Source organism: Bos indicus, chromosome 22 (assembly GCF_029378745.1).
Source record: "Bos indicus isolate NIAB-ARS_2022 breed Sahiwal x Tharparkar chromosome 22, NIAB-ARS_B.indTharparkar_mat_pri_1.0, whole genome shotgun sequence".
Classification (NCBI taxonomy): domain Eukaryota; kingdom Metazoa; phylum Chordata; class Mammalia; order Artiodactyla; family Bovidae; genus Bos; species Bos indicus.
In genome coordinates, this window is record NC_091781.1 from 43,973,939 (window position 1) to 43,999,633 (window position 25,695).

Below are 25,695 nucleotides of genomic sequence, written 5' to 3' on the forward strand. Positions count from 1 at the left end.
TGTTCACACCATGGCTGCCCATCTCCTGCCCTCAGATCTGCGTTCTAGCAGGGGAGGAAGGAGGGCCGTCACTATATCAAGGGAAGCAAAATCTTTTTGGAATCTTCAGTAGATTTTTATCTTTGGCCAGAACTGAGGTATGTGTCTTCCTGTAGCTACAGGGAAGTCTGGGAAGGTGATGATGTTTAATTACAACCTAGAACACACGGAGTTCTGTTAGTAAGGACAAAGGATGCATCAGTGTCTGCCATGATTCCCTAGAGAAACTCTGGCTGATGCTGGTCCCCAAGGAGATCTGAACAGGAATGGCTGCATACTTAACTACCATTGTGTTTGTAACAGAAGAAAATGGTAAAGACCCAAGATATCCATCAGCAGGACAATGCACAAATGCCTATTATATCCATACAATCAAGGACTCTAGTTACAACCTGCATATATCAATATGAATCAATCTTAAAAATATAAAATATCAATAGAAAAGAACAAGAGATTAAGTATAACGTGATACGATTCCACTTATAAAGCTTACGTATAGAAACACTGTTGTTTATAGTTACATAGTAAGGGGAAAATACAAGTGGACTGACCAGTGTCATGTTCAGAAGGGAGAAAGTGGAGGAATGGAATGGGGGAGGTGAATGTGAGCATCGCTTGTTACTTGTCATCAGGGAAGGATCCAGGTTTTGTGGGGCCTGCTGCGTATATAATTTGAGGGGATACTTTTTAGTAAAAAAAGGATCCTTGCTTTACTGTAAATCTGCCTCTAACTGGTCATTGTAAGTGTGTATGTGATGTACTGAGAGTAATTTGTAAAGTTAGGTAGGAAGCTCTTTGTAGACGAGTAATTATAACATTCATAATCATATTAGCTAATGATTTTTGAACCTTTTCTGTGGGCCAGCCACTGCACTAAAGATTTGGTGGGATTTTTTTTTTCACTTACTCCTTACAAACATCTTATAATACAGGTTGTGTTTTGAATTGGACCATATGTTTTTTTAGTGGTATTTCTCAAAGTAATTGACTTGATGAGTAGGTAAGAATAAGTTAAATGTTTTTGATTAAAAGACTTTTAATTAAAAAAAAAAAACTTTGAAATCCTTGTTGCATTTAATATATTGGCTGAGCTAATGCAAACTCCAGTTGTAAATAATTAAGAAGTCAGTATGCGAGACAGCAAAAGAGACACAGATGTAAAGAACAGTCTTTTGGACTCTGGGAGAAGGCGAGTGTGGGATGATTTGAGAGAACAGCATTGAAACATGTATATTATCATATGTGAAACAGATCGCCAGTCCAGGTTCAATGCATGAGACAGGGTGCTCAGGGCTGTTGCCCTGGGATGACCCTGAGGGATGGGATGGGGAGGGAGTTGGGAGGGGGGTTCAGGATGGGGAACACATGTACACCCATGACTGATTCCTGTCAATGTATGGCAAAAACCACTACAACATTGTGCAGTAATTAGCCTCCAATTAAAATAAATTAATTAAAAAATAAAAATAAAAAATGTTAAAAAAAAAAAAAAAAGGTCAGACCTGATGATTTCCTAGTAATAGAATTCAGTGAGGTTCTTACCATATGGAGGCCCCAGAACAAGGTGCTTAAATGGGTACAGGGATCTGTTTCACGGTATCTGCTGAGGATGGGACTCTGTGTGTGCCCATGGGTGTACACACGTGGACGTGGCTTCCTCTGGATCCCGAAACGACCGGTTCCACAATGGGAAGAGAGGATGAAGGCAGGCCAGATTTGAACTGGCCATTCCTTGAAACAATGTGAGTTAAAAGCCAAGTCATGAAAACTGAAATGGCTGGCTGCCGGCTTTCCACTGGAGTTTGGCCAAGATGGCTTGAGGAATGGTCTATGAGGTCCCTGGGCTACAGGGCTTGGCCTTGGGGCTTGGCTGTGGCTACCTCAGTGGATGGCTGAGACCCCGAAGGGGCTCATGGCCCCCTCAGGGCCCTGGCCATGGTCTTTGCTCCAGGGAGCCCTGCAGCAGCTCAAGCCAGGAAGTGCCCCGGGTCAAGCCAGTGTTGCTCTTGGCTGCAGGGAGAGAAATTAGAAAAGACAGGGTGGCCGGAAAGAGAAGGAGCCAGGTCACCTATTTGGTCACATTTAATGAACATTGAGATTTGTAAATATTAAGCAAGTATCTGTAACCAAGGAACGGCCTTGGCAAGGGATTGAGCGGAGGGCCCCCTCCTGTTTGATCTCACAGGTTTGGGGTTTCTCTGTGCACAGAGCATTTGGCATCTTTTTCTTTTGTATGGTTCTGTGGGTTGAATAAAGGGGTGGTTGTTTTTCAACTGTTTATGTGCAGGCTGACAGTAAAAATTTGGTACTGGAAAGTGAGCAGCAGTCTGTGATAAGATCAATTTGGTGTTTGCATAAATAACTTGAGAACCTTAAAAACAAAACTGTACATCATAGACTAAGGGCATCAAAGGTAATTAAATCTCACCTACCTCATTTTGCAAATGAGGAAACAGAAGAGCCTGCTTGCAACATTGCTTACAACTGTATACAAGCTTGTAAGGAGTGTGGCTTTTTGCAAAATGATTTTTTTAGAGGTTCCTGCTGAAGCATCTCCAGGAATTCTAAGTTGGAACATGGGGCCGCTGGAGGAGGGATAATGGAAAACCATTTGTGTTTCCTGGTAATTACAGGGGGAATGACAGGGTGGTGGGGCAGGGGTGCAGGGGGAATGCTGGGATCGTTTACTCCACTCCCGCCTCCTGCTGGGGTCTCTCGTTGGACTCCCAGAGTGTCCCTCTCTGTTGAGCAGGACAAAAGCACATGTGGATGTGGAAAAAGCCCCTACAAACAGCTCCTCTGAGTTCCTGTGACAGCTTGCCCCGAGGGAGGCACTGTGTGGAGTCAACCCTGTTTATGGAGAGGCTTCCAGACCCCACTCTCCCCTCGTCTTTCTTGCTCAGACAAGCCCGCCACTGAGCTGTCAGGGGAAGAGTTTCGTTTTTAGCACCTCCCGCTCACTCGTGAGCTGCTCTTTCTGTTGGTAGCGGCTCCTTTCCAATAGGTCAGTACCCTCAGGCCAGTTCTCTTTCAGGCCATGGACTGGGCAGAAGTGACCACAGATGGATCGTGCCCTGAAGGGACTTGTAATAGGGTACATGGACAGGTAGGTACATGGGGGAATCGAGGGGAGTGGTCTGTCTTGACGGAGGTCCCTGGGGAGGAGTGGTCTGTCTTGACAGAGGTCCGTGGGGAAGATGTGTCAGGAAGTCTCCTTAGAAAGGGTGCCACTTGCCTGACTCAGCTGCTCAGAGAGAACCAAGCGTCATACCCTGGATGGTGTCTTGAGGGAGGGGTCCCTTTTCCAGGGCTGGAGGCCTGGTGGGGGAGGCTGGAGTGGGGTTCCCAGGAAAACAGGTCCAAGTAGGTGGGGTGAGGATGGGTGTAGTGGTTAGAGGGTCTACTAAATTGTACTTTTTTTTTTTTTTTAATATATTGGGCTGTATTTTATGAGAGATATGGACCCTTTCAGAGATTTGAAATGGGATGCAGGGGTGAGGAGGAAATGACTGGATTTGAGATTCAACAGCTTCTTGCTGGTTGCAGTGTGCAGGGGGAGCTGAGACAGGGGATTGGGGAGGAAAGGGTCTGAACAAAATAAATGCAGAAATGAGGGAGATAGAGGGGATCTCTGAAGACTCCTTATGGGGTACAACGTGGATATAGGGGGAATGATGATGCTATTCATTGAGTCTCTTCTTTAACTTGGGAACCCCAGTTTCTAGATCTACTTGATAGGGATATGGACAATGATGGGACTAAAGAGCTCTTGTGGGCCTGTACCTAGTGGGTACCAGCTCCTGTCTTCCTCTTTTCTTCTACACTGAAACTCACCCAGCCGGCACCCCATCCCCCAGGGCCTGGCCTTTTGCTAGTTCAATTGAGGCATTACCATGTATCATGTGTGGGACTTAATGACTGGTGGGTATTAATATGTTACCCGGTCCTGATAACCTATTTACATTTTAAACAGAATCCTCAGGGCCTGGACTGAAGGAGTTCTTAGTGCTGTTACATTAGCCCTGAAATTTTCCTCCCAGTTTTACCAGAAAACCTTTAATTGTCCAATTTTAGCTTCAACTTCTATTTTTTTTTTAAGTTTCTCTCTGTTGGAGTTTCATATTGAGACCAGGTTTTTGTTCTTTTTTTAAGTTGGGGGGTGGGGTGGGGTCTTGTGCTGCTGCTGCTGCTGCTAAGTTGCTTCAGTTGTGTCTGACTCTATGCAACCCCATGGACGGCAGCCCACCAGGCTCCCCGGCTCCTGGGATTCTCCAGGCAAGAACACTGGAGAGGGTTGCCATTTCCTTCTCCAGTGCATGAAAGTGAAAAGTGAAAGTGAAGTCGCTCGGTCGTGTCCGACTCTTTGCAACCCCATGGACTGCAGCCTACCAGGCTCCTCCATCCATGGGATTTTCCTGGCAAGAGTACTGGAGTGGGGTGACATTGCCTTCTCCAGGGGGTCTTGTGCAGTTAAGAAATTTTACTCTCTTTTGCCCCCTAGTGGCAGCCTGTTGAACACGTCTTTTCAATTCCAACTACTTTGGAAGTTACTGATTCAAGAAATACCTCCTATGTGCTAGTGCCACAAAGATCCTCACTCTTTGATCTTATGAGGGCTGTTCATTCATCTCCTAAACATATAAATTTTAAATGTCTGGGAGAGTTTGTTTTTAATTTTAAGCATTTCACATTACCCTTCGATACAGAAATATCCTGAGGTGTGACGAACCCGAGGCTGAGAATAGATGCTTTGTGCGCTAGCCATAATTCCTGGTACATATATTGTTTTCTTCTGTTATCCTGGATTCAGGGGAATGTGGGAAGTACTTCATATGTACTAATTATTATAGGTCTAATGAGAAAAAATTATTTAAAAGATGACCTGTCCAGATGAGTGCTAGTATCTTGAGACTAGTATCTTATATCTTGAGGCACATAATCATGGAAAAATACGAACTCTTTCATATTCAGAAATGTGAAATGAACGGGACTGTCAAAGTTCTATTCCCTTTCTGGCAAACAATTTTAGAAGAATTTTCATATTCTCCGCCTAGTGGTCTCTTTTGAAAAACCTGAACATGTTGAAAAATGGACCTGCGTTCTCTGTACTTTATCATTTTAACACCTGAGTAGAAGCAAGAGAGTGCCCGGCTCTACGCCTGATGCAGCGTCACTCCAGAAACACGCCTGTCAGCCTTTTGAGATGAGAGCTTGCTTTCTGCCCATGTTTCTCTTAGTTTGTTGTTTGGGGCTTTCCATTTTTATGTGGAAATTTTGCTCAAGTTCCACATAGAGTTGTATTATGTACTTAACAAACCCTCGTTATATTTTAAAAATAGCATCAGATAATTATAACAACTATGAAAATAAGACCCATTTATATTGTGTTTGTGTCCACGAACACTGAGTCTTCTAATGACACATGAGTATTTCCCCTTCCAGAGGAGAACACCGAGGCTCAGGCAGGTTAAGCAACTTGTCCAAAGTCACATAGTTACTGGCCTCTGGCCAGAGTCTTCTGCCCCCAGGGCTGGTGCTGATTAAGCTGTGACAGAGAGAACCCCTGTTCTCAGGAGGTGGATGAACGACTTGAGCGTAGACTGATGTTTTAGTGGAAATGTGCAGAAAGGATCATCCTGTTGTAGGTTTTAGCAAGCCCCCTTGAGCAGGGGTTTGTGCCATGCTGGCTTGGTGAACGAGCAGCCTGTGGAGCTGGACCCACCACAGAGCATGGGGTTGACAGAGGGCCTGGTGTAGAGCTGTTGATGTCTGGGATCTCTGTTTTCCTCTGTGCCACATACTGAGGCTGGCATCCGAGGGTGTAGTCCAGTGCACAGGAGTCCTCTCCCCCAAGAACTGGGACCTCGCCAGCTGTCCTGTACCTGGCTTCTCCCCAGTCATTTGAGAAGGGTGGCATGGAGTTACAGTCAGTTGATCCAGGGAACACAGTTCATCTCCCACCCAGTGGGGCCAGTTCTGTGTTCACAGCCATTGCGTGTGGCTGGGACAGACAGGAGGGACTCAACAGTCCCGTCATGATGTTGATACAGCAGGTGTTGGTTGAGAGGATCGGTGGCAGATCGTGGAGGTCACACGACCGTCTTCCCAAGTCTCTAGTGTGCTGTCCTCCCTGCCACTGGGCCTTTACACACGCTGCCCGGTTTGCCTGGGATGCTTTTCCTCCTGTTATTCTTCAGATCTCATACAAAGGTTGCTTTTCTCTGAAAACCTTCTTTAACACTTGTATAAATATATACTTAGTCTGGGTAAAATATCTGTTTAACTCATTTATGAGAAAACTAGAAGGATAAGGAAGAGAAAGCTGGATCTAGGAGGTATCCAGGAAGATATATGTGATATATATGCATGTGTGTGTGTGTGCATATAAGTATATATAGTATGTATATGTACACATACATGTACTCTCATTTGTGTGTGTATATATGTGTACAAATATATACATATATTCATAGAAAATTGTGAAGAAAAGAATGTTGGGATAAGACGGCAAATTTAGATATAAAACTTGTTAAGGTTCTACAGAAAAATAACACTGTAAAAAGAGCTTCACAACCAAGATAATCACGATGGTATGATCATTCACCAAGAGCCAGACATCCTGGAATGTGAAGTCAAGTGGGCCTTAGAAAGCATCACTACAAACAAAGCTAGTGGAGGTGATGGAATTCCAGTTGAGCTATTCCAAATCCTGAAAGATGATGCTGTGAAAGTGCTGCACTCAATATGCCAGCAAATGTGGAAAACTCAGCAGTGGCCACAGGACTGGAAAAGGTCCATTTTCATTCCAGTCCTAAAGAAAGGCAATGCCAAAGAATGCTCAAACTACCACACAATTGTACTCATCTCACACGCTAGCAAAGTAATGCTCAAAATTCCCCAAGCCAGGCTTCAACAATACGTGAACCGCGAACTTCCTGATGTTTAAGCCGGTTTTAGAAAAGGCAGAGGAACCAGAGATCAAATGCCAACATCCGCTAGATCATGGAAAAACATCTATTTCTGCTTTATTGACTATGCCAAAGCCTTTGTGTGGATCATAATAAACTGTGGAACATTCTGAAAGAGATGGGAATACCAGACCACCTGACCTGCCTCTTGAGAAACCTGTATGCAGGTCAGGAAGCAACAGTTAGAACTGGACATGGAACAACAGACTGGTTCCAAATAGGAAAAGGAGAACGTCAAGGCTGTATATTGTCACCCTGCTTATTTAACTTCTGTGCAGAGTACATCATGAGAAACGCTGGGCTGGAAGAAACACAAGCTGGAATCAAGATTGCCGGGAGAAATATCCATAACCTCAGAAATGCAGATGACACCACCCTTATGGCAGAAAGTGAAGAGGAACTCAAAAGCCTCTTGATGAAAGTGGAAGAGGAGAGTGAAAAAGTTGGCTTAAAGCTCAACATTCAGAAAACGAAGATCATGGCATCTGGTCCCATCATTTCATGGGAAATAGATGGGGAAACAGTGGAAACAGTGTCAGACTTCATTTTTTTGGGCTCCAAAATCACTGCAGATGGTGATTGCAGCCATGAAATTAAAAGACGCTTACTCCTTGGAAGGAAAGTTATGACCAACCTAGATAGCATATTGAAAAGCAGAGATATTACTTTGCCAACAAAGGTCCGTCTAGTCAAGGCTATGGTTTTTCCAGTGGTCATGTATGGATGTGAGAGGTGGACTGTGAAGAAAGCTGAGCACCAAAGAATTGATGCTTTTGAACTGTGGTGTTGGAGAAGACTCTTGAGAGTCCCTTGGACTGCAAGGAGATCCAACCAGTCTATCCTAAAGGAGCTCAGTCCTGGGTGTTCATTGGAAGGACTGATGCTGAGGCTGAAACTCCGATACTTTGGCCACCTCATGCGAAGAGTTGAGTCATTGGAAAAGACCCTGATGCTGGGAGGGATTGGGGGCAGGAGGAAAAGGGGACAACAGAGAATGAGATGGCTGGATGGCATCACCAACTCGATGGACATGAGTTTGAGTGAACTCTGGGAGTTGGTGATGGACAATGAGGCCTGGTGTGCTGCAGTTCATGGGGTCGCAGAGAGTCAGACACGACTGAGCGACTGAACTGAACTGAAGTGAACCTTTGGAATTATCTTTAATACTTGGCAGAAATTACTTTTACAACTTACCAGTCTTTTACAAGTTCACATCATAAATTTACAGAGTCTGGGACCTAATCAAAAGCAAATCCTAAGTCAGAAATCACCTACCCTGTAGGCAGGTGCTGACTGTAGATGATGTTAAAGAGGCATGCTTTATTTCCTAGTTTGGAACTTTTTTTTTAAGTAGCATTATGTCCTGAGTGGCTAGCACAGTGCCTGGTGTAAGGTAGAAACAAGTGGCTATTTGGTGAATCAATGAACGCATGGGAAGAAGATCACTTCCTCAGGCAGGCGCAGGAAAGTGAAAGTGACGTCACTCAGTTGTGTCCGACTCTTTGCGACCCCATGGACTGTAGCCTACAGGTTCCTGTTGTCCATTGGATTTTCCAGGCAAGGGTACTAGAGTGGGTTGCCATTTCCTTCTCCAGGGGATCTTCCCAACCCAGGGATCGAACCTGGGTCTCCCATATTGCAGGCAGACGCTTTACCATCTGAGCCACCAGCGAAGCCCTGGCAGACACAGGGCCGGGTGTTTAATCCGGGAGAGAGAAACAATGTCTGTGAGAAATTGTGCCTCCACCATCCCACTGGAGGAATTTGGGGTCAGAACGCATACCGTGTGCAGACCTGGGGGAGGCCAGTAGCAGGGCACTTGCCAAATCGGGTTTGGGGCAATAAAGGACAACAGGAATCCAGCAGTGAGGGTGGGCGTTCAGAACCAGGGCGAGCTCAGAGATTAGGACACAGGAGGGAAGGGAAGGAACTGGTCCTTCTGACATCACTGACAGTGTGCGATTCGTTGTGGAGGTTTTCAGTCCCCACGGTCTGTCTCATGTCTGCCCCTCCCCTGGCCTGTTAGGTGGTCGTCTTTTCCTTCTCCCAGAGGCCTGAGCATCGCCGAAGGAGCAGTGGAGGAGGATGCACTTGGATTTGCATTTAGGCTCTGCCACTTATGGGCTGTGCGGGCCTTAGCAAGGTGGTGACCCTCCGTCGGCCTGTTTCCTCACTGGAACGTTGGAGTGTAACCTGGGCAGATACCAAAGCTTCCAACACTCCAGACCTCAGGTTTTGCTATGTCCAAAGGTTCAGAGTCTGTTGGTTCTCGTCTTCACCACGTCTCTCAAAGAAGACTCAAAGAGGATCCATTTTATACCAAAGAGCAGCCCTTCTTAGGAACTCTTCTCTCTTCTCATTCCCTTCAGTCCCCAGCTCACCTGGCCTTGCAGGCACCCTAGGACCTCTCTCCTCCTCCCCTTAGACTCCCCCTATATGCAGTCTGGAAGACTTTTCTCCCCCCGCCCCCCTCAGTATTCCCTCATCTCTCCATATCCTGCCTCTCTTCCCTCTGATTCACTCAGTTTACATATAGAGACTGATGCACTCAGATCGTATAACGGCGGCTGGGGAGGGGAAGGCAGACAGGACCAAGTCATTCCTTAGCTGTTGCACAAGAAGCTGAGTAGCCTCAAGGGTTAAATAGCTCTTGCCCTCCATTCAGAAAGAAAAGCCCCCCAGAGGTGCTCAAGAGGTCTTCTCTTGAGGTTAGGAGGATTCTTTTAAAGTGGTATGTGTCAAGTTTCTGGCAGTTAGTGGACCTCCAGTCAATGGCAATTCCTATTATTGTTACAGAGAAGGGAGCTCAGTGGGGACTTTGCAACAGCTGTGAGTGATGATGAAGGGGCAGTGAAGCTCCGCTGGGTGGGCTCTGGCGTTCTGTTTGAGTGAACACAAAACCCAGAGGGTGAGAAGTCACCCGCAGGGTCAGGCTTGAGGGAGAGCGGGGATGGTGCTCCAGCTGGAGACTGAGGTGGTGGGGGCCCCAGCTGCGGGAGCAGCCTGGCAGAGAGCTGTGGTCTAGTCTTGAAGTGGGAGGGTGTATTTTTCGAAAGTTCCTGGATTCTAGAGCAGGCCACCCAGAGTCATTTGGGTCTGAGCCAGAATCAACCTGTCCTCCATGCCACTGGGATCTCCTTACCTGCAAGCCGACTCCCCCACCCACCTGCCGCCCCGCCCCCATCCCCCCCCCCCCTCGGCCCAGAGGTTCTGGGAGGAGTCAGGCGGCTTTGAGTCAGGGTGTCTGTCTGTGAAATTTGGAATCTGATCAGGTCTTAGGATGGAAATTGGATGGTGCTGTGGACCACCTGAAGACTCAAGTTCCACAGGGGCCGTTTTTAGGTGACATTCACGTGCTCCAAGCAGGAAAACGTTAAGTGAGGAGTGGAAGGAAATTCTGTTTGACCTGTTCTTTCTCTCTGTTTTTCTCCCTTTAGGAAAGGAAACATTTTTGTTTGCAGTTCAGATTAATTAAAAAGACAGGAAAGGAAAGAAGAGAAAAGGACTCACCCCGCCCACCCTCACCCGCCCCAATCCCGGCGCAACCCCTGAGGTTTTCTCATTGCTGGCCAGCAGAGGGCACTCTTCACCCACATACTGTGCTGACTTTTTTCTCTTGGTGGAGGCAGGAGTCTTGTTCGCTCATGTAAAAGTCAGTCCTGGAAAAGATTCACTTCCAACCCTTTCTGATACAACTCTATATTCTCACGGAGGGAACTTTCCTCTTTTAGAGCTACAACATCTGTCCTGTTATTTTAAAATCTGTCTGCTGTTGTCTGAGTATTTGAAGCCTCTTAAGAGGAAGATGTTTTTTTCCCAGCTTCTTAGAGCACAGATTCAGACAGAAATGGGGCAGATGGGGCAGAGTGGGTGTGTGTTAGTCTCTTCAGTCGTGTCTGGCTCTCTGCAGCCCCATGGACCGAAGCTGCCCAGGCTCCTCTGTCCATGGGATTCTCCAGGCACAGAATGTTGCATTAACACCAATTAATAAACACTTGGCTCCAGATGAACGTGCCTTGCCAGTCTCATGCCTTTCACACCCCCATGGTCTAGGCCCTTCCTCCCAGTGGTACAAAAATGATAGAGATGGTTACAAAAACCAGAGCATTCACAGGCCAGTCCTGGGAGGGAACAGCTTTGGGTCATGCAGAACGTTGTACTTTCCATGGGGACATTTTAATTCCTTCCACTGGATTTTTTCCCCCCCATCACACTTTTAATCCTATTGATGTGATTAATAGGTAACCCTTATCACACTCTAACCAGTGCTGTTCTAAGAGCTCTTACAAATGTCCACTTGTTCAACTCTTTTAAAATCCCAAGAGGTGGTGGAACTGCTGGGGCTTCTGAGGCTTTGTGAGGGTTGGACGCTTGCTGAGAGTCACTTCGCTGGTGAGGGAGGATCCAGATTGGACCCTGCACAGGTGCTGTCCAGACTTATTCTTTTGTTGAGTTCCAGTTGGATCCCAATACGGTGCAGACACAAGACACTGCAGTGCAGCTCTGGCTAATGTTAGTTTTGAACGTGCTGTTGTTTGTGTATTTGAAAGAAAAAGAGAGGAAGGAAAGGAAGGGAGGAAGCAGAGAGAGCCAGCCCTCAGGGAGCATGCATCCGAGAGTGGAGCCCTAAGGAGTCCCGAGTTCCACCAGGATGGAGGTGTAGGGGTGGGGGAGGTTGGTGGGTCTAGTTCCTCCTCCTCCTTCCCTTCAAGCAGAGCAACTCTGCTTTTACCAGGTTTATTATGTCTTGGGTTTTGAGTATAATCAGGTTTGGCACACGGGTCCTACCGCTGAAAGAACAAAACAAGCCTCTGGTGCAGCAGCCTGTAGGTACAAGCATGCCCTGGGGTCCCTTCCTCTTCCAGTTCCCTTTCCAGTGGCTCCCTCCCTCCTGCCTCCGTCCTGTGCCACACTCTTCCTTCCCTGGCTCCTGCCCAGCCTTCGCATCACCAGCAGCTCAGCTCAGCTCTAGTTGAGACAAAGGCGAGGCTAGGAGGGTGAGAACCGCTGTCCGACCTCAGCCTCGCCCCCTGCCGGCACACTGTGCATGCTCCCTGTGCCCCAGGCTCCTCAGCTGTGAGATGAAACGTTACCGGAGCCTGCCCATCACCTTGTGCAGATTATACGAGAGGACGGCTGTAAACATCACCTGGCCCAAGTGTAAGAACTCGTGGCCCCTGGGCCACTGTGATGATCGTTACTAATACCGTGACAGCTGCCACCACCCTGTTTTTTCTGTTTCATTTTCCTCCCAGTGTTCTCAGGAGAGTTCATCCTCTCTTCAGCCTCCACTTCCTTCTCACCTGTTCACTCTTCCCAAGAGGTTGGGCAGCCAGCTGCCCCCACACCCCCAGTGCTGCCCTGAAATAGCACCCCAGCTTGTCAGCCATCTCCTGACAGCCAGTCCTGCCCCCTGATGGTACTCCACTCTTGAGGAAGTTTGGGTATTGTTGGCCATTTTGCAGATGAGCGACCCCAGAAAGAGGCTGTGGGGGGATGTGCACAGAACTCAGAATCTGGGTTACAGACACAGCCAGGAAGGGTGATCTTGGGCTCCCAATTCACTGTTACCTCCCAGGCTGTGGTGGTTCTAGAACATTGGTGGCTACGTTGCCAAGGGATGTAGCAGGCGGCAGGTCCATTGTTGTTTTCGGTTGAGTGAAGAGATTTCCTTTGGGGAGAAGACAATAAAAAGGAAGGAACCGCCACTGCACGCAGCACCACAGGTGACTCTCGGCGCATTGCGCAGAGGGAAGGGAGCCAGGCGTAAAAGGTGACGTGCCATGTGAGCCCACTTACTGATGTTTCGGAAAAGGCAAAATTATCGGAACAGAAGGCAGATCAATGATTGCCAGGAACTGGGGTGGGAGGAGGGTTAGATCACAAAGGGGCTGCCTGAAGGACTCTGGGGGTGATGGAGCAGCTCTGTGTCTATGTGGTGGTGGGTATACACCTGTGAATGTTTGTCAGAACTCACATCTGCAAGTCAAAGAGTGACTTTGTATGTAAAAGTGTATTTTTTAAAATGAGGCAGTGAAATAAAATGAAAGGCTGCAGAGCAGGAAGATAGAACACGCTGCCATTGCCCTGTAGCATGGGGTCTGATCCCCATTTACTGGTGTGGAAACCGAGGCTCAGGCTCCTGAGAAATGGAGGGAAGATCTCTTTCCCTTTTTTTCCATGTATTCACCTTGGCCCCTCCAGGCCCCGGGTGCTGCTCTAGGAGCTGAGGATCAGGTCCTCAGGAGGATGGGATGGTTTCCACCCACACACAGCTTACAGTACAGAATTCTGAGAAAACAGATGTGGAATAAGTAAGTCTAAGAAACGGTGGTGTGGAAGGGAGGGTCAGGGTGTAGGGCCAGACCAGGGTCAGGGAAAGTCCAGGCTTGTGGGAGTTGGTAGGAGGTGAGGGCCCAGCATGCCCACTGTGAGGCTTGGAGCAGAGAGGATAAGATGGGGAGGGGAGAGGGTGAGCTGTGGCCAGTGGGGGCGGACTGAGGGCGGCAGGGCTCTTTAAGCAAAGGAGGATTCACTCTGAGGGCCCTGGGAAGCTTTTGTAGGTTGAAGCAGGACTAGTCCCAAATCTGTCCATCTCCCAAGACCAGGCCTGGTCCACGCCCTGCACTTCCTGCCCTGTTGCTGAGTCTCAGGGTGGCAGGGACGCCTCCAGTTTGCGTGTGTTTCTTTTACAGTTAATCCACTCTGCTGGTGATTCATGCCTCTCTCATAGACTCCAGTGCTCAAATGCAATCTGCTACTAAGTTGCGTCTGGCGGAACCCGAGGGTCGGTGTAACTACACAGTGCTTAATAGCCAGTGTTGTCCTGAGCAGCCCTGGGAAGCCAGAAGTAACTTTGCATCCTTTGCTTTTGCTTCCCACTTGCTGACCCACATCTGTGGATATCTTGGTCACTCACTGGGTTGTTTCTTACGGTTTCTTCACCCCTCTCCCCAACTTGCTTGCAGTTTCCAGGTTTGCAGGGTTCAGTCTCCCCAGCACCTGGTAACCTGGGAGCACTCAGGAGGGGTTTGTGGGATGAACGCGGGAGGAGGAGGCAGGAGACAGGCAACTGTTCTCCGCTGTGTCATCACTCCTCCTCTCTGAAACCTGGTCTTCTTGTCTGTCTTTACAAAGTCGCTGGCCCTGAGCTCTTGCTGCCCACCCTGTGTGTCAGTGCAACACGCCCGGAGACCAGCCAAGGGGGTAGAGGCCACCCGGGGCTCCTGGGAGCGGCACACATCATATCATCAGAGGACCGTCGTCTGCTGCAGCCTGTGCTGTTCTAGCCTCCCCACAGCGATGGTACCAGAGCAGCAGTGGTGCTTTTCAGGATTGCACATCTATTTTAATTTAAATTTATGTGTTTGTGTCAGAAGATTTCCTTGTTTTTCTTGGGACGCATTCAGAGGCCAGTGTTGAACAAATTACCATCCTTCGCTCCAGAAGAAATATACTTTCCCCTAACATTCTGGGTTTCCAGGATCGAGAAGGAGAACTGATGTTGCTGCTGCTGATTGCAGGTGTATGTCGGGGTTGGGAGGTGAGCTGGTCACCGTGGGACCACTGAGGAGTCTTGAGGGATCTCTTTCCACTGTGGAAGGCCAGGCTCCTCCCCCTTCAATTCTGCTCTGAGAGCCAAACTAATCCAAAATATTATCCTTACCTCCATGGGCCCTTTGAGTTTCAGAATCTATGAAAGTCTACAGCAAGAATCCTTCTAATCCAACTCAATGGACATGAGTTTGAGAAAACTCTGGGAAATAGAGGACTGCCAATGGTGACTGAAGCCATAAAATTAAAAGACATTTGCTCTTTGGAAGAAAAGCTATGACCAACCTAGACATCATATTAAAAAGCAGAGACACTACTTTTTCAACAAAGGTCCATGTAGTCAAAGCTATGATTTTTCCAGTGGTCATGTAGGGGTGTGAGAGTTGGACCATAAAGAAAGCTGAGCCCTGAAGAATTGATGCTTTTAAACTGTGGTGTTGGAGAAGACTCTTGAGAGTCCCGTGGATTACAAGGAGATCAGAGTAGTCAATCTTCAAGGAAATCAGTCCTGAATATTCATTGGAAGGACTGATGCTGAAGCTGGAAACTCCAGTACTTGGCCACCTGATGTGAAGAACTGACTCATTGGAAAAGACCCTGATGCTGGGAAAGATTGAAGGCAGGAGGAGAAGGGGACGACAGAGGATGAGATGGTTGGATGGCATCCCCGGCTCGAAAGACATGAGTTTGAGTAAACTCCGGGAGTTGGTGATGGACAGGGAAGCCTGGCATGCTGCAGTCCACGGGTTCGCAAAGAGTTAGACACAAGTTAGCGACTGAACAACAACAAGGGCGAGAATATTCACTTGGCTGTAGTTCAATGCTGGCAGTTGAACCAATGGAAAGTACACAAAGGGATAAAAAAATTCTACCACAATCAATGTTAGTGTTTTCCTTTTTTTTAATATATGAGTTTATTTATATATTTTTTAAATATATGAGTTTATTCAAAGATGTAACTTTATACCACACTTTTTAATTTAATATTTTAATATAAACACTTCTTCATGACATTGGCAAATTAGAAAGTTTTAGTTAAGGGGCCCATCCCCTCTCTCCATACTTGTAACATGCTCACCTACCCGTCATGAGTGAGTCTATGCATTTACTGTCTACCCATCTTGGGTTGAGGACCTCCTCAGTGAGGATGAGTTGCTGTTGTTGTTCAGTCACTCAGCGGTGTCTGACTTTTTGTGACCCCATGGACTGCAGCACACCGGGCCTTCCTGTCCCTCACCATCTCCCAGAGTTTACCCAAGTTCATGTCCATTGAATCGCTGATGCTATCCAACCATCTCATCCTCTGCTGCCCTCTTCTCCTCCTGCCCTCAGTCTTTCCCAGCATCAGGGTCTTTTCCAATCAGGATGGGTTAGGTTCTAGGAAAACACAACTCCCTGCCCAGAGAGAGTTGTGATTATACAATGGAGCAGAGCAGAAATAAACAGAGGAAGATACCAGACGGTGGGATCTATGGGCAGAATATTCAGAGCTGCAGTGGCGGTCCAGTCTCTTTGGCTGTTCCACGTCGCGGAAGACTACCCATGTCATGGGGACTGAATTTAAACACCAAATTGGGAGTCTTCCTATGGGAAAGGCAGCGCAGTGGGTGCTCAAGACGTGGCCCCTCCCGTGTAGGCTTAACTGAGGGCCGCATGTTAACTGGGACAGTCAGGCTGAGAAGGAGTCACTGAATCTGACCTGGCTTGCTGAGCCTGCCGAGGAGGGCTGGGCTGCAAGCGCAGGATTCTCTGACACTGGAAGTTAGGTGGTTTTTGGAGCATCCCAGCCACTGTTGGAGGCAGAGGGACGTTTTCAGAGGGGCTTCTTTCCACAGACCACGTGACCTTGTTGTTGTTGTTTAGTCACTAAGTCACGTCTGAGTCTTTGCAACTCTATGGGCTGTAGCCTGCCAGGCTCCCTATCCATAGGATTTCCCAGGCAAGAATACTGGAGTGGGTTTGCCATTTCCTTCTTGAGCCCACTCTTAGTTTTCCAGTCTCTTAATGAGGGTGGTAGATTAGCTGGTTCTCTGAGGATCCTTCCAGCTCTTACCTATTTGAATTCTAGGCACATTATCTGAAAATAAACAATTAAATAGACACTTAATTTAAATGACCAGGTTTGAAACAGTACGGGCTTATGAGTTCTGGTGAAACACATGGGTAGGTTTTGTTTTGTTTTGTTTTGTTTTGTTTTTTCTCTCTCCAACAGCTAGTTCTGATGAATTGCTAAGGAAGCTGTGAGAAACACAGAACAGCCCCAGAGACGGTGTTTCTCGGTGGCCCCTACCTGTAGCTCTGGCCATCTGGTTTGCAGGGACGCTTTGTCAGCTTTTTAGTCTGGCGATGGGAAATGAACTCGCTGCCACACATCTCACGCTCCAAAGGTTGGAATGGCCCGTTAAGGACGATTTACCCTGGTCTCACCCTCCAGTGTTAACTTGTGAGCAGGCCATAGTTTAAATAACACATGACCATCAACAGCTGTGGGGAAAACCAGCCGTGTGGATGTCAGCATGCGTTTCCAAGACACCGGTTACGTGTCTCGGTCCAGAAGTTTGCTCTAATGCTTATGTCTCGTCTCCAGAGTTGGACCCATACCGGGAGGATAGGGAGGGATGATGATGATGATGTTGGCCTTGCTCTTTGGGGACTGTGCTGGTGTGACTTACCCATCTGTTCATCAGGCATCCCTGGGGCCAGTGTTCGTGTGACACAGTAGGGGGCTTGATAGTGAATCATCTCGAAGCTCAAAAGCAATGCATCACCCTCCGTAGGAAGCGCTAGCAGGCGCATCACCCTCCACAGGAAGTGCTAGCAGGCATACAGCTTTGCAAGGAGGTGGCCTGGGTTATGTGAATGTCAGGCTGAGCAGTGCAGGGGGCAAGAGTGCTACATTCTGACTGATGTGGTTTGAAGCCTGGCATCATCGATGCTTCCTGGCTGTGTGATCTGGGGCAAGTTACTTGAGCTCTCGGTGCCTCTGATTCCCCATCTATAAATCTGAAAAATAATCTTGTGTTGTCAGCATTAAATAGGCGATCGCGTGTTAGGTTCTTATCTCCTGATGGATGACTTCTGTTGGAGGTGGTGGTGTACTAGCCGGTATCAAGTTCAGAACACCTAATGTGTATTGTGTGCCTCACATGCAGCCACTACAGTGCATGACAGACGCTGTTCCTAGCTCCCCTCAGTACATCAGCTCAGCTAGAAAATGTGAGTATTCATGTCAGCTCAGGAGGGTACTATTATTATCATTTCATTGATGAACAAACAGAGAGGTAAGTGACTTGCCTAAAGTCACAGAGCCAGTGAGTGGTAGATAAGTGATTTGAAACCCAGGCAGCTGGCTCTAGAGTTCTTGTTCTTAACCACTACTCTATACAGTCTCCATGAAATAATAAGAGCTGTTCAGAGCACTTCCCATAGGTCAGGAAACATTCCAGGCATTTTCTATAGATTGATTCATTTAATCTTCACAAAAAACCCTCTGAAGCGGTTGCTATTTTTCTACCAATTTTATAGTGAGGAAACTGCTAGAAAGGGGTGAGAATGTGGCTGAGTGGAGTTCACATCCTCATGAGCTGGGTGATGTAAGACAGAGAGGCTGATATCTATGAGCCTCGGGGTGGCTGCGGGCTAAGAAGGGATTGATGATAAGAATCGCCTGGAGACCTGGCGGGGTGAGACCTTCTCAGAAGGTGGTGGTTTAATTATTAGTGAGAGGGCTTTACTCACAGACCCCAGCTTTGTTCTTGTCTCCTGGTAGCTGGGGCAGGGCGGTGAGCTCCTGGCTTCTTAGGGGGAAGAGGAATTTAAAGAAGTGTCCCCAACCCCAGCGTGGGCCTGCTGTGGACTAGGGCACAGCTTGGCCCCACCACAGAGGCTGTGCTGGGCCTTGAAGGTGACAGTTCTGCCCTTGGGGAAGTGAATACACTGTGAACCTGTCCCAGCCACGTGGAGGCAAGCCGTCTAATAAGCCTGGGTCTCAGTCTCCTTGGGCTTTCCTGGTGGCTCAGAGGGTAAAGCGTCTGCCTGCAGTGCGGCAGACCTGGGTTCGATCCCTGGGTCGGGAAGATTCCCTGGAGAAGGAAATGGCCACCCACTCCAGTACTCTTGCCTGGAGAATCCCATGGATGGAGGAGCCTGATAGGCTACAATCCACGGGGTCACAAAGAGTCGGACACGACTGAGTGACTTCACTTTCACTTCAGTCTCCTTAGATGCAAAACCAAGTGTGTCTGGGATCAAAGCATGTGATTAAAAGCACCCAATGCAGAAACTTTATATTTTCACCATGTGGAATAAGCAAGTCTTGTGGCCTTTATTTTACACACTGAACCTGTGGAACTTTGCAAGACACCTTCTCAGCAGCCAGTCCCTCTTGTCAGCTATGTGAGCTGTGCTGTTTCTCCCTCCAAAACAACAGTGGGAGCTATATTCTGGTTGTTGAGCCCAAGTTTGTGGGTTTGTTTTTTTTTTTTTCTTTTTTGGTCTAAGTAATTATTGTAAGCATGAAGTTCTGGGTCATTGTAAGGTTCTTGGAAAATGCTGCCAAAGTATCCTGTGGAAACATTATACCAATTTATTCATTCATCATTGTGAGGCAAAATGTCTGCTTCTCTGCATTCTTGCCCACACTGGTTATCAGCATGTCAAATCTGCCGATTTGAAAGGCAAATGTGCTCTTTATTTAGATTTCCATTTTGATAGTTACTAAGGAGGGTAACATCTGCTGGATCATGGAAAAAGCAAGAGAGTTCCAGAAAAACATCTATTTCTGATTTATTGACTATGCCAAAGCCTTTGACTGTGTGGATCACGATAAACTGTGGAAAATTCCGAAAGAAATGGGAATACCAGACCACCTGACCTGCCTCTTGAGAAATCTGTATGCAGGTCAGGAAGCAATAGTTAGAACTGGACATGGAACAACAGACTGGTTCCAAATAGGAAAAGGAGAATGTCAAGGCTGTATATTGTCACCCTGCTTATTTAACTTCTATGCAGAGTACATCATGAGAAACACTGGGCTGGAAGAAGCACAAGCTGGAATCAAGATTGCCGGGAGAAATATCAATAACCTCAGATATGCAGATGACACCACCCTTATGGCAGAAAGTGAAGAGGAACTAAAAAGCCTCTTGATGAAAGTGAAAGATGAGAGTTAAAAAGTTGGCTCAAAGCTCAACATTCAGAAAACGAAGATCATGGCATCTGGTCCCATCACTTCATGGGAAATAGATGGGGAAACAGTGGAAACAGTGTCAGACTTTATTTTTGGGGGCTCCAAAATCACTGCAGATGGTGATTGCAGCCATGAAATGAAAAGACTCTTAACTCCTTGGAAGGAAAGTTATGACCAACCTAGATAGTATATTGAAAAGCAGAGACATTACTTTGCCAACAAAGGTCCGTCTAGTCAAGGCTATGGTTTTTCCAGTGGTCATGTATGGATGTGAGAGGTGGACTGTGAAGAAAGCTGAGCTCTGAAGAATTGACGCTTTTGAACTGTGGTGTTGGAGAAGACTCTTGAGAGTCCCTTGGACTGCAAGGAGATCCAACCAGTCCATTCTAAAGGAGATCAGTCCTGGGTGTTCATTGGAAGGACTGACGCTGAGGCTGAAACTCCGGTACTTTCGCCACTCATGCGAAGAGTTGACTCATTGGAAAAGACCCTAATGCTGGGAGGGATTGGGGGCAGGAGGAGAAGGGGATGACAGAGGATGAAATGGCTGGATGGCATCACCGACTCGATGAACATGAGTTTGAGTGAACTCTGGGAGTTGGTGATGGACAGGGAGGCCTGGCGAGCTGCGATTCATGGGGTCGCAAAGAGTCGGACATGACTGAACTGAACTGAAGGAGGGTAAACATTTTTTTGTTTATTGGCTGTGTGGATTTCTTCTTTGGTGAACTGTCTATGTTATGGCAAAACATTTTAGTGTTCTTTTATTAAAACTATTTTCTGATTACAGAATTCACTTATGCATATCCTAAAAGTTCAGATCGTGTAGGAATGTGTAGCATTGCAAGTGCAGGTTCCCAGGATCAAACCTAACCCCAAGAAATGACCACAGATGACAGTGTGAACCTTATGTTTCTTGTGATTTTCTAGACATTTCTGAATGCCCTCATTTCACCTTAAAGATTTACAAAGGTTCAAAAAAAGGTCTTTTGCTGAGTGGCATTTTTATTGAATAAAAGTAGCAGATTTATTTTGATAAATTGATTTTTTCTGAGAAGCCATGCAGCCTAGTGGAGGGGAGCATACTGAATTTGGGGTCCCCACTGACTGCTCTCATGTCTCCCTGTGCTCAGCTGGGTGTGTGCAGTCTGTGGGCCTGTCCAGCCCTGGGATCAGTGCCCATGAGCTGCCCAGAGGAGCACTTTCTGTTTTGAATGTCAGGCTGCTGATCTGTCAAGGCGGCAGCAAGAGGATGAGGGCTCCTGACCTCTCTCAGCATCAGCACCGGGCCAGTGCATGGTGACAGTAGTTGACAGTAGTCATCGGTAACAGCCAGCATCTCCCCTGCATGGCCTTTACATGCTCCAGTCTGCTTAGACCTCACAGCAACTCTGTGCAGCGTAAAATCTAATATTATCCCTGGTTTTCACACATAAGACAGGTTCCTAGAGACCACATCATTTGCTGAGGATCCCCAGAAAGCAAGGGCCAGAGAGCCAGAACTCAGACCTGGCCCTGCCTAGCACTGAAGCCCCTCGGGAGGTTAGCCACTTGCTCTGCAGCTCTGGATAGCCTCATGAATCCCACCTCCCTGTCCACCTTCATACATATTAGTCTGGTCCAGATGTATCCAGGGACCTGAGGAACCCCCAGGAGGTTATCATTTTGGTAAAGTCTTGAGCAAGTTGGAAGCAGGTAGAAAGATGAACTCAGGAGCTGCATCCCTGAATCAGGGCTCTGGAGCAAAGATGGGGAGAGCACCTGTGCCTGGGTGGCAGGATGCGGTTGTCATGGCAGCAGCTACGGTAGCGCTGATGCAAGTGCTGGCCCTGTTCCCACTGGAGACCAGCTGGTGAGCTGGAAGATGAGGTGCCCAAGAGAATGGGCTGGACCATCTTTGATAGAAATAATTGATAAATAGCACATAACTGATCAACATGGTTAATTTTTCTCTCCCAGTTTATGGCTTTTGTGGATTAGGTGGCCAGAAAATTCTTTTTTTTTTTTTTTTCCCAGAAAATTCTTAGGCAGTTTGGTGGGACTCTGGCTGAGAGCAGGCATCCTGGAATCAGGCTGTCTGGCCCTGACCTCTAACTCTGGGGCATTTCCAAGGCTAAGTTCTCAGTGCCTCAACCTTCTCTTCTGTTATGGCCCTTATTTCTGTTAGAGCCCCCATGAAGATGAAATGAATTAAGCCACAGAAAAGGCACAGCAGCGGTATTACTATTCTTCTTCTTATTAAATTGATAATAATAGTTCCCACTTTTACTCAGAATTCCCTTCCTCTGAGTAATTCTCTTACTCTTACTCAGAATTTTGGGGGTGGGTTGCTGTGTGTCATATGATGAAATTACCTCAGTTTGAACGGTGCCCTTAGCATCACCTTTCTCTTTTCTGCACATACGCTGCAGCAAGTCTGATGTGGTCCCACCCCCCGCCATATTTCACTGACAGTTTGGGAATAAACATGTTTTAATGTGTGGCCCCAGTCAGTGCCAAAAACAGCATTTATGGAGCTTCTAATTACCTTGGAGACTGTGGTAGGTCCTATATTAGAGAGTCAATAAACTGCTTTAAGTGATGCTGGCTAATTTAAGAATTTTGGGGTGTTTTTGGAGTTGGAATCAACAGAACATTTGTTAGAGATGCTCAATTCTGAAGACTAATTTTAAAGGTTGCGATTTTCAATTTGGAAAATTGGACCACCTGCATACTGATTTATTAGCATTTGATCAATATATTACTAAAAAAAAAAAACTGTGAGGACTTCCTTTTGCTCTTCTCTAGGCAAAAAGCCCTTGTGGAGCCTCTGTCAGAGAGGAACTGGTAAACTATGGTGTCTGTAAATATAATTTTTGAGTTGGAGCTTTCCAAGATTTGAAAAACACGAATTTATCCCCCTCCTTTTTGTTTCTGGTTTGTGTATAGCTAATTAGAACAATTCTAAAGGCTTTTCTTAATTTTGTTAAGACAAAAATTGGATAGTTTAAGGTGATTTTTTAAAACATGTCTTCTAAGGATTATTTGATCCAAATCCATTTAAAACATTAAGAAAATTCAGCCATTAACTTTTTTTTTTTTTTTAGAATGTTAACATTGTACTCCATTTGTTTTTTTCATTCTCTCTCACTGTCCTAAAGAGAGGAGGGATTGATGCCTAGATATTCTTTATTTATTAGCTGCACTTGCCTTTTTTTCTGTGCCTGGGCTTTCTCTAGTTGCCGTGAGTAGGGGCTACTCTCTAGATGCAGTGCGGTTGCTTCTCTCGTTGCAGAGCACAAGGCTCTCGGGCTTCAGTAGTTACAGCTTGCGGGCCTTAGAGCTCGGGCTCAGTAGTTGTGTTGCATGGGCTTAGTTGCTCTGTGCCACATGGGATCTTAACCAGTCCAGGGATTGAACCCTGGTCCCCTGCATTGGTAGGCGGATTCTTATCCCCTGTACCACCAAGGAAGTCCAGCCACTAACTTTTTCAAGCTGCAACTATTTTTTTAATCAAAGCATAATGTGCACACAGTAAAGTGTACCAATTTGAATGGATTTTTACTTGCAGATGTAGAAAAACTGGTAAGACTAATCTCTGATTATTTATTATCATTATTTAAGATTAATTGCATTTCACATAAAGAGGAACCAACCCTGTAACACTGGCTCTGGGTCTGGTACGTAGTAAGCATCTTAGTTCCCGTCTCCTTTCCTCTGTTGTCACTGGTTCTGCGGTGGTTTTCACATCCGTTTCTCTTTCCAGGTTTTCTGGAAGCAGGCTGCCTGGGTTTGAATCCTAGCTCTGCACCTCCTGGTTGTGTGATTTGGGGCAAGTCACTTAACCTCTCTGAGCTTCGTTTTCCTCATCTATGAAGTGGGAATAATAGCAATGCCTACTTGTAAAATCGTTTTGAGGACTAAATGAGTTAATATTTATTAAGTACTGAGTATAGTGGTACATAGTAAGTGTTAAAAAAAAATAAATAAACATTTAAAAGTGTCATTTTCATGACAGAGAAGTTGAGTATTCTCCTGGTCCATAAGGCAGAGGTCAGTGGTGTTGATAAACTGGGGTGACCGAGACCTGATTCCACATCCTTGGAGTTGCGGGCCATTGACTCATCAGTGGAGAGCTCCAGTTTCTTATTTCAGATGAGGGGTCGGGGTCAGTGCTCTCACTGTTGGCTCATTGGAAGGTAAGGCGCGTACAAGGAGTCCTGGTTAGAAAAACACACGCTCGGGAAAGAACAGGCTCTCCCCAGGCAAAACTTCAGAAAAACAACAATCTGCTACTCCTTGATTAAAGGGTAGAAAGCTAATTATCCTTTCCGGAGGGACGTGAAGCCGCTCTCTGCCGGGCTGTGACCTGGAGAGGCAGGATGTGGATTGCCTTAGGAGGTAATGAAGCCTTTCCCGTTGACAGTGTGCCATCATTCAGACGGTCACAGGCGGGAAGAGGGAGAACCAGCCCCGTGCTTTTAAAAGCAGCCCCCAGACGCTTTAGAAACAGCATTTGCAGGTCAGTGCTCGGAGCATATGAAAAAATAATTTTCTTCAATTGGATTTCCGAAAGACCTTTGTTACAAAGCGTCCCTTCAAAAATATCCTGTAATTTCTGCTAACTAGACTAGCTCATAATTAGCTCGACTATTTGAAATTTAGCACTGCCAATGAGAAGTCATCCATGCAACGATGATGCGGGTCAGGATGCCAACAAGGGGTAACCAGGAAACGTTATTTTTGTGCTGAGTAAATGCCAAGAAGTATTAAGTCTAGTTTCTTCAGTCAAAGGAGGAGACTGTGATTCCATCTTGGACATTTGTGTATGTGTTTTCTCACTGTCTTCCATACCATCCTGTTAGGAATAGGAAGTTCCTGTTGACCTGTACTCTTTGGCCAGAGACGTCAAGAAAGTTCAAAGAAGTCTTACAAATATTTTTTGAGCATCTTCCATGTGCCAGAGGCTGGGGATGAGGCATTAAAAAGACAGGAGTGCCTGTCCTCAGGGAGCTTACACTTTTTATTTTTCTTTTTTAAGTTTCCAGTATCACTGTTTTTATAGCATTTTAGTTGAGACATTAAAATGTCTTGTCAGGGATCCCAATGGGACAGCCATGCCTTTTTAAATCTTTTAATGCTTATAACTGAATTATTTGTGCATAGGGACCAAAAGTGTTTATTTTTTAATCTGTTTATTTTTAATTGGAGGGTAATTACCTTACAATATTGTGTTGGTTTCTGCCATACATCAACATGGATCAGCCATAAGTATACATATGTCCCCTCCCTCTTGAACCTCCCTCCCACCTCCCAGCCCATCCCACTCCTCTAGGTTGTCACAGAGCACCAGGTGTGAGGGGAGCTCACATTTTAATGACTCAGTGGACTAGCCAATACCTAAGATCCTTGTCAATTTGTATTTTCTATGAATAATGCTTCTGGGTAATCTGCAGACATATCCCTCTCAGCTCTTGTCCCCCCAGCTCCGCTTACTTCCTTGATTTATCAAGTCAGCAGGGATTTCTGCTTTGCCAAATTCAGTGAGCATTTCTCCTTCCCATTCGTAATGACATAGTAGAGCACCCCTTCCCCTAAACACTTTCTTCTCTGGCCTCTGGGATGCCCCCACTCACTTTGTCAGGACTCCTCTTCTGTCTGAAGGCTGATGACTCTTGAATACAGTCTCCAGTTCCTTAAATTCAGCTGCAGATTCCACATCTCTATTTAGAGGCCCGTACCAAAACACTTGCCATATTTCAAATGCAGTAATGTCCGCTCTTGATTTTTGTCCCCAAAACTGCTGCTCTGATAAGTCTTCCTCACCTTCGCAGTTGCTCAGCCTAAAATTCTTAGAGCATCCTTTATTTCTTTTTTATTTCACTCCCTGTGTCAACCCAACAGCAAATCCTGTTACCCTACCTTCAAATATGTACATAATTCTAGCACTGCTCACCAACCCCACTG

The 25,695-nt window shown here is 46.5% G+C and overlaps 1 protein-coding gene across 3 annotated transcripts in view; it reads left to right on the forward strand.

The window, feature by feature from the left end:
• Positions 1–25,695, forward strand: part of ARHGEF3 (Rho guanine nucleotide exchange factor 3) — a 313,947-nt gene that overhangs the window by 67,167 nt on the left and 221,085 nt on the right. The window contains exon 1 of one of the 3 annotated variants that reach the window (XM_070776454.1): positions 3,123–3,145. The exons of the other annotated variants lie outside the window; for them this stretch is intronic. Within the exon in view, the coding sequence (XP_070632555.1) occupies positions 3,138–3,145 (8 nt within the window). The 5' untranslated portion in view covers positions 3,123–3,137. Of the gene's footprint in view, positions 1–3,122; positions 3,146–25,695 lie in introns of those variants that run through there. 3 annotated transcript variants of the gene reach the window in all.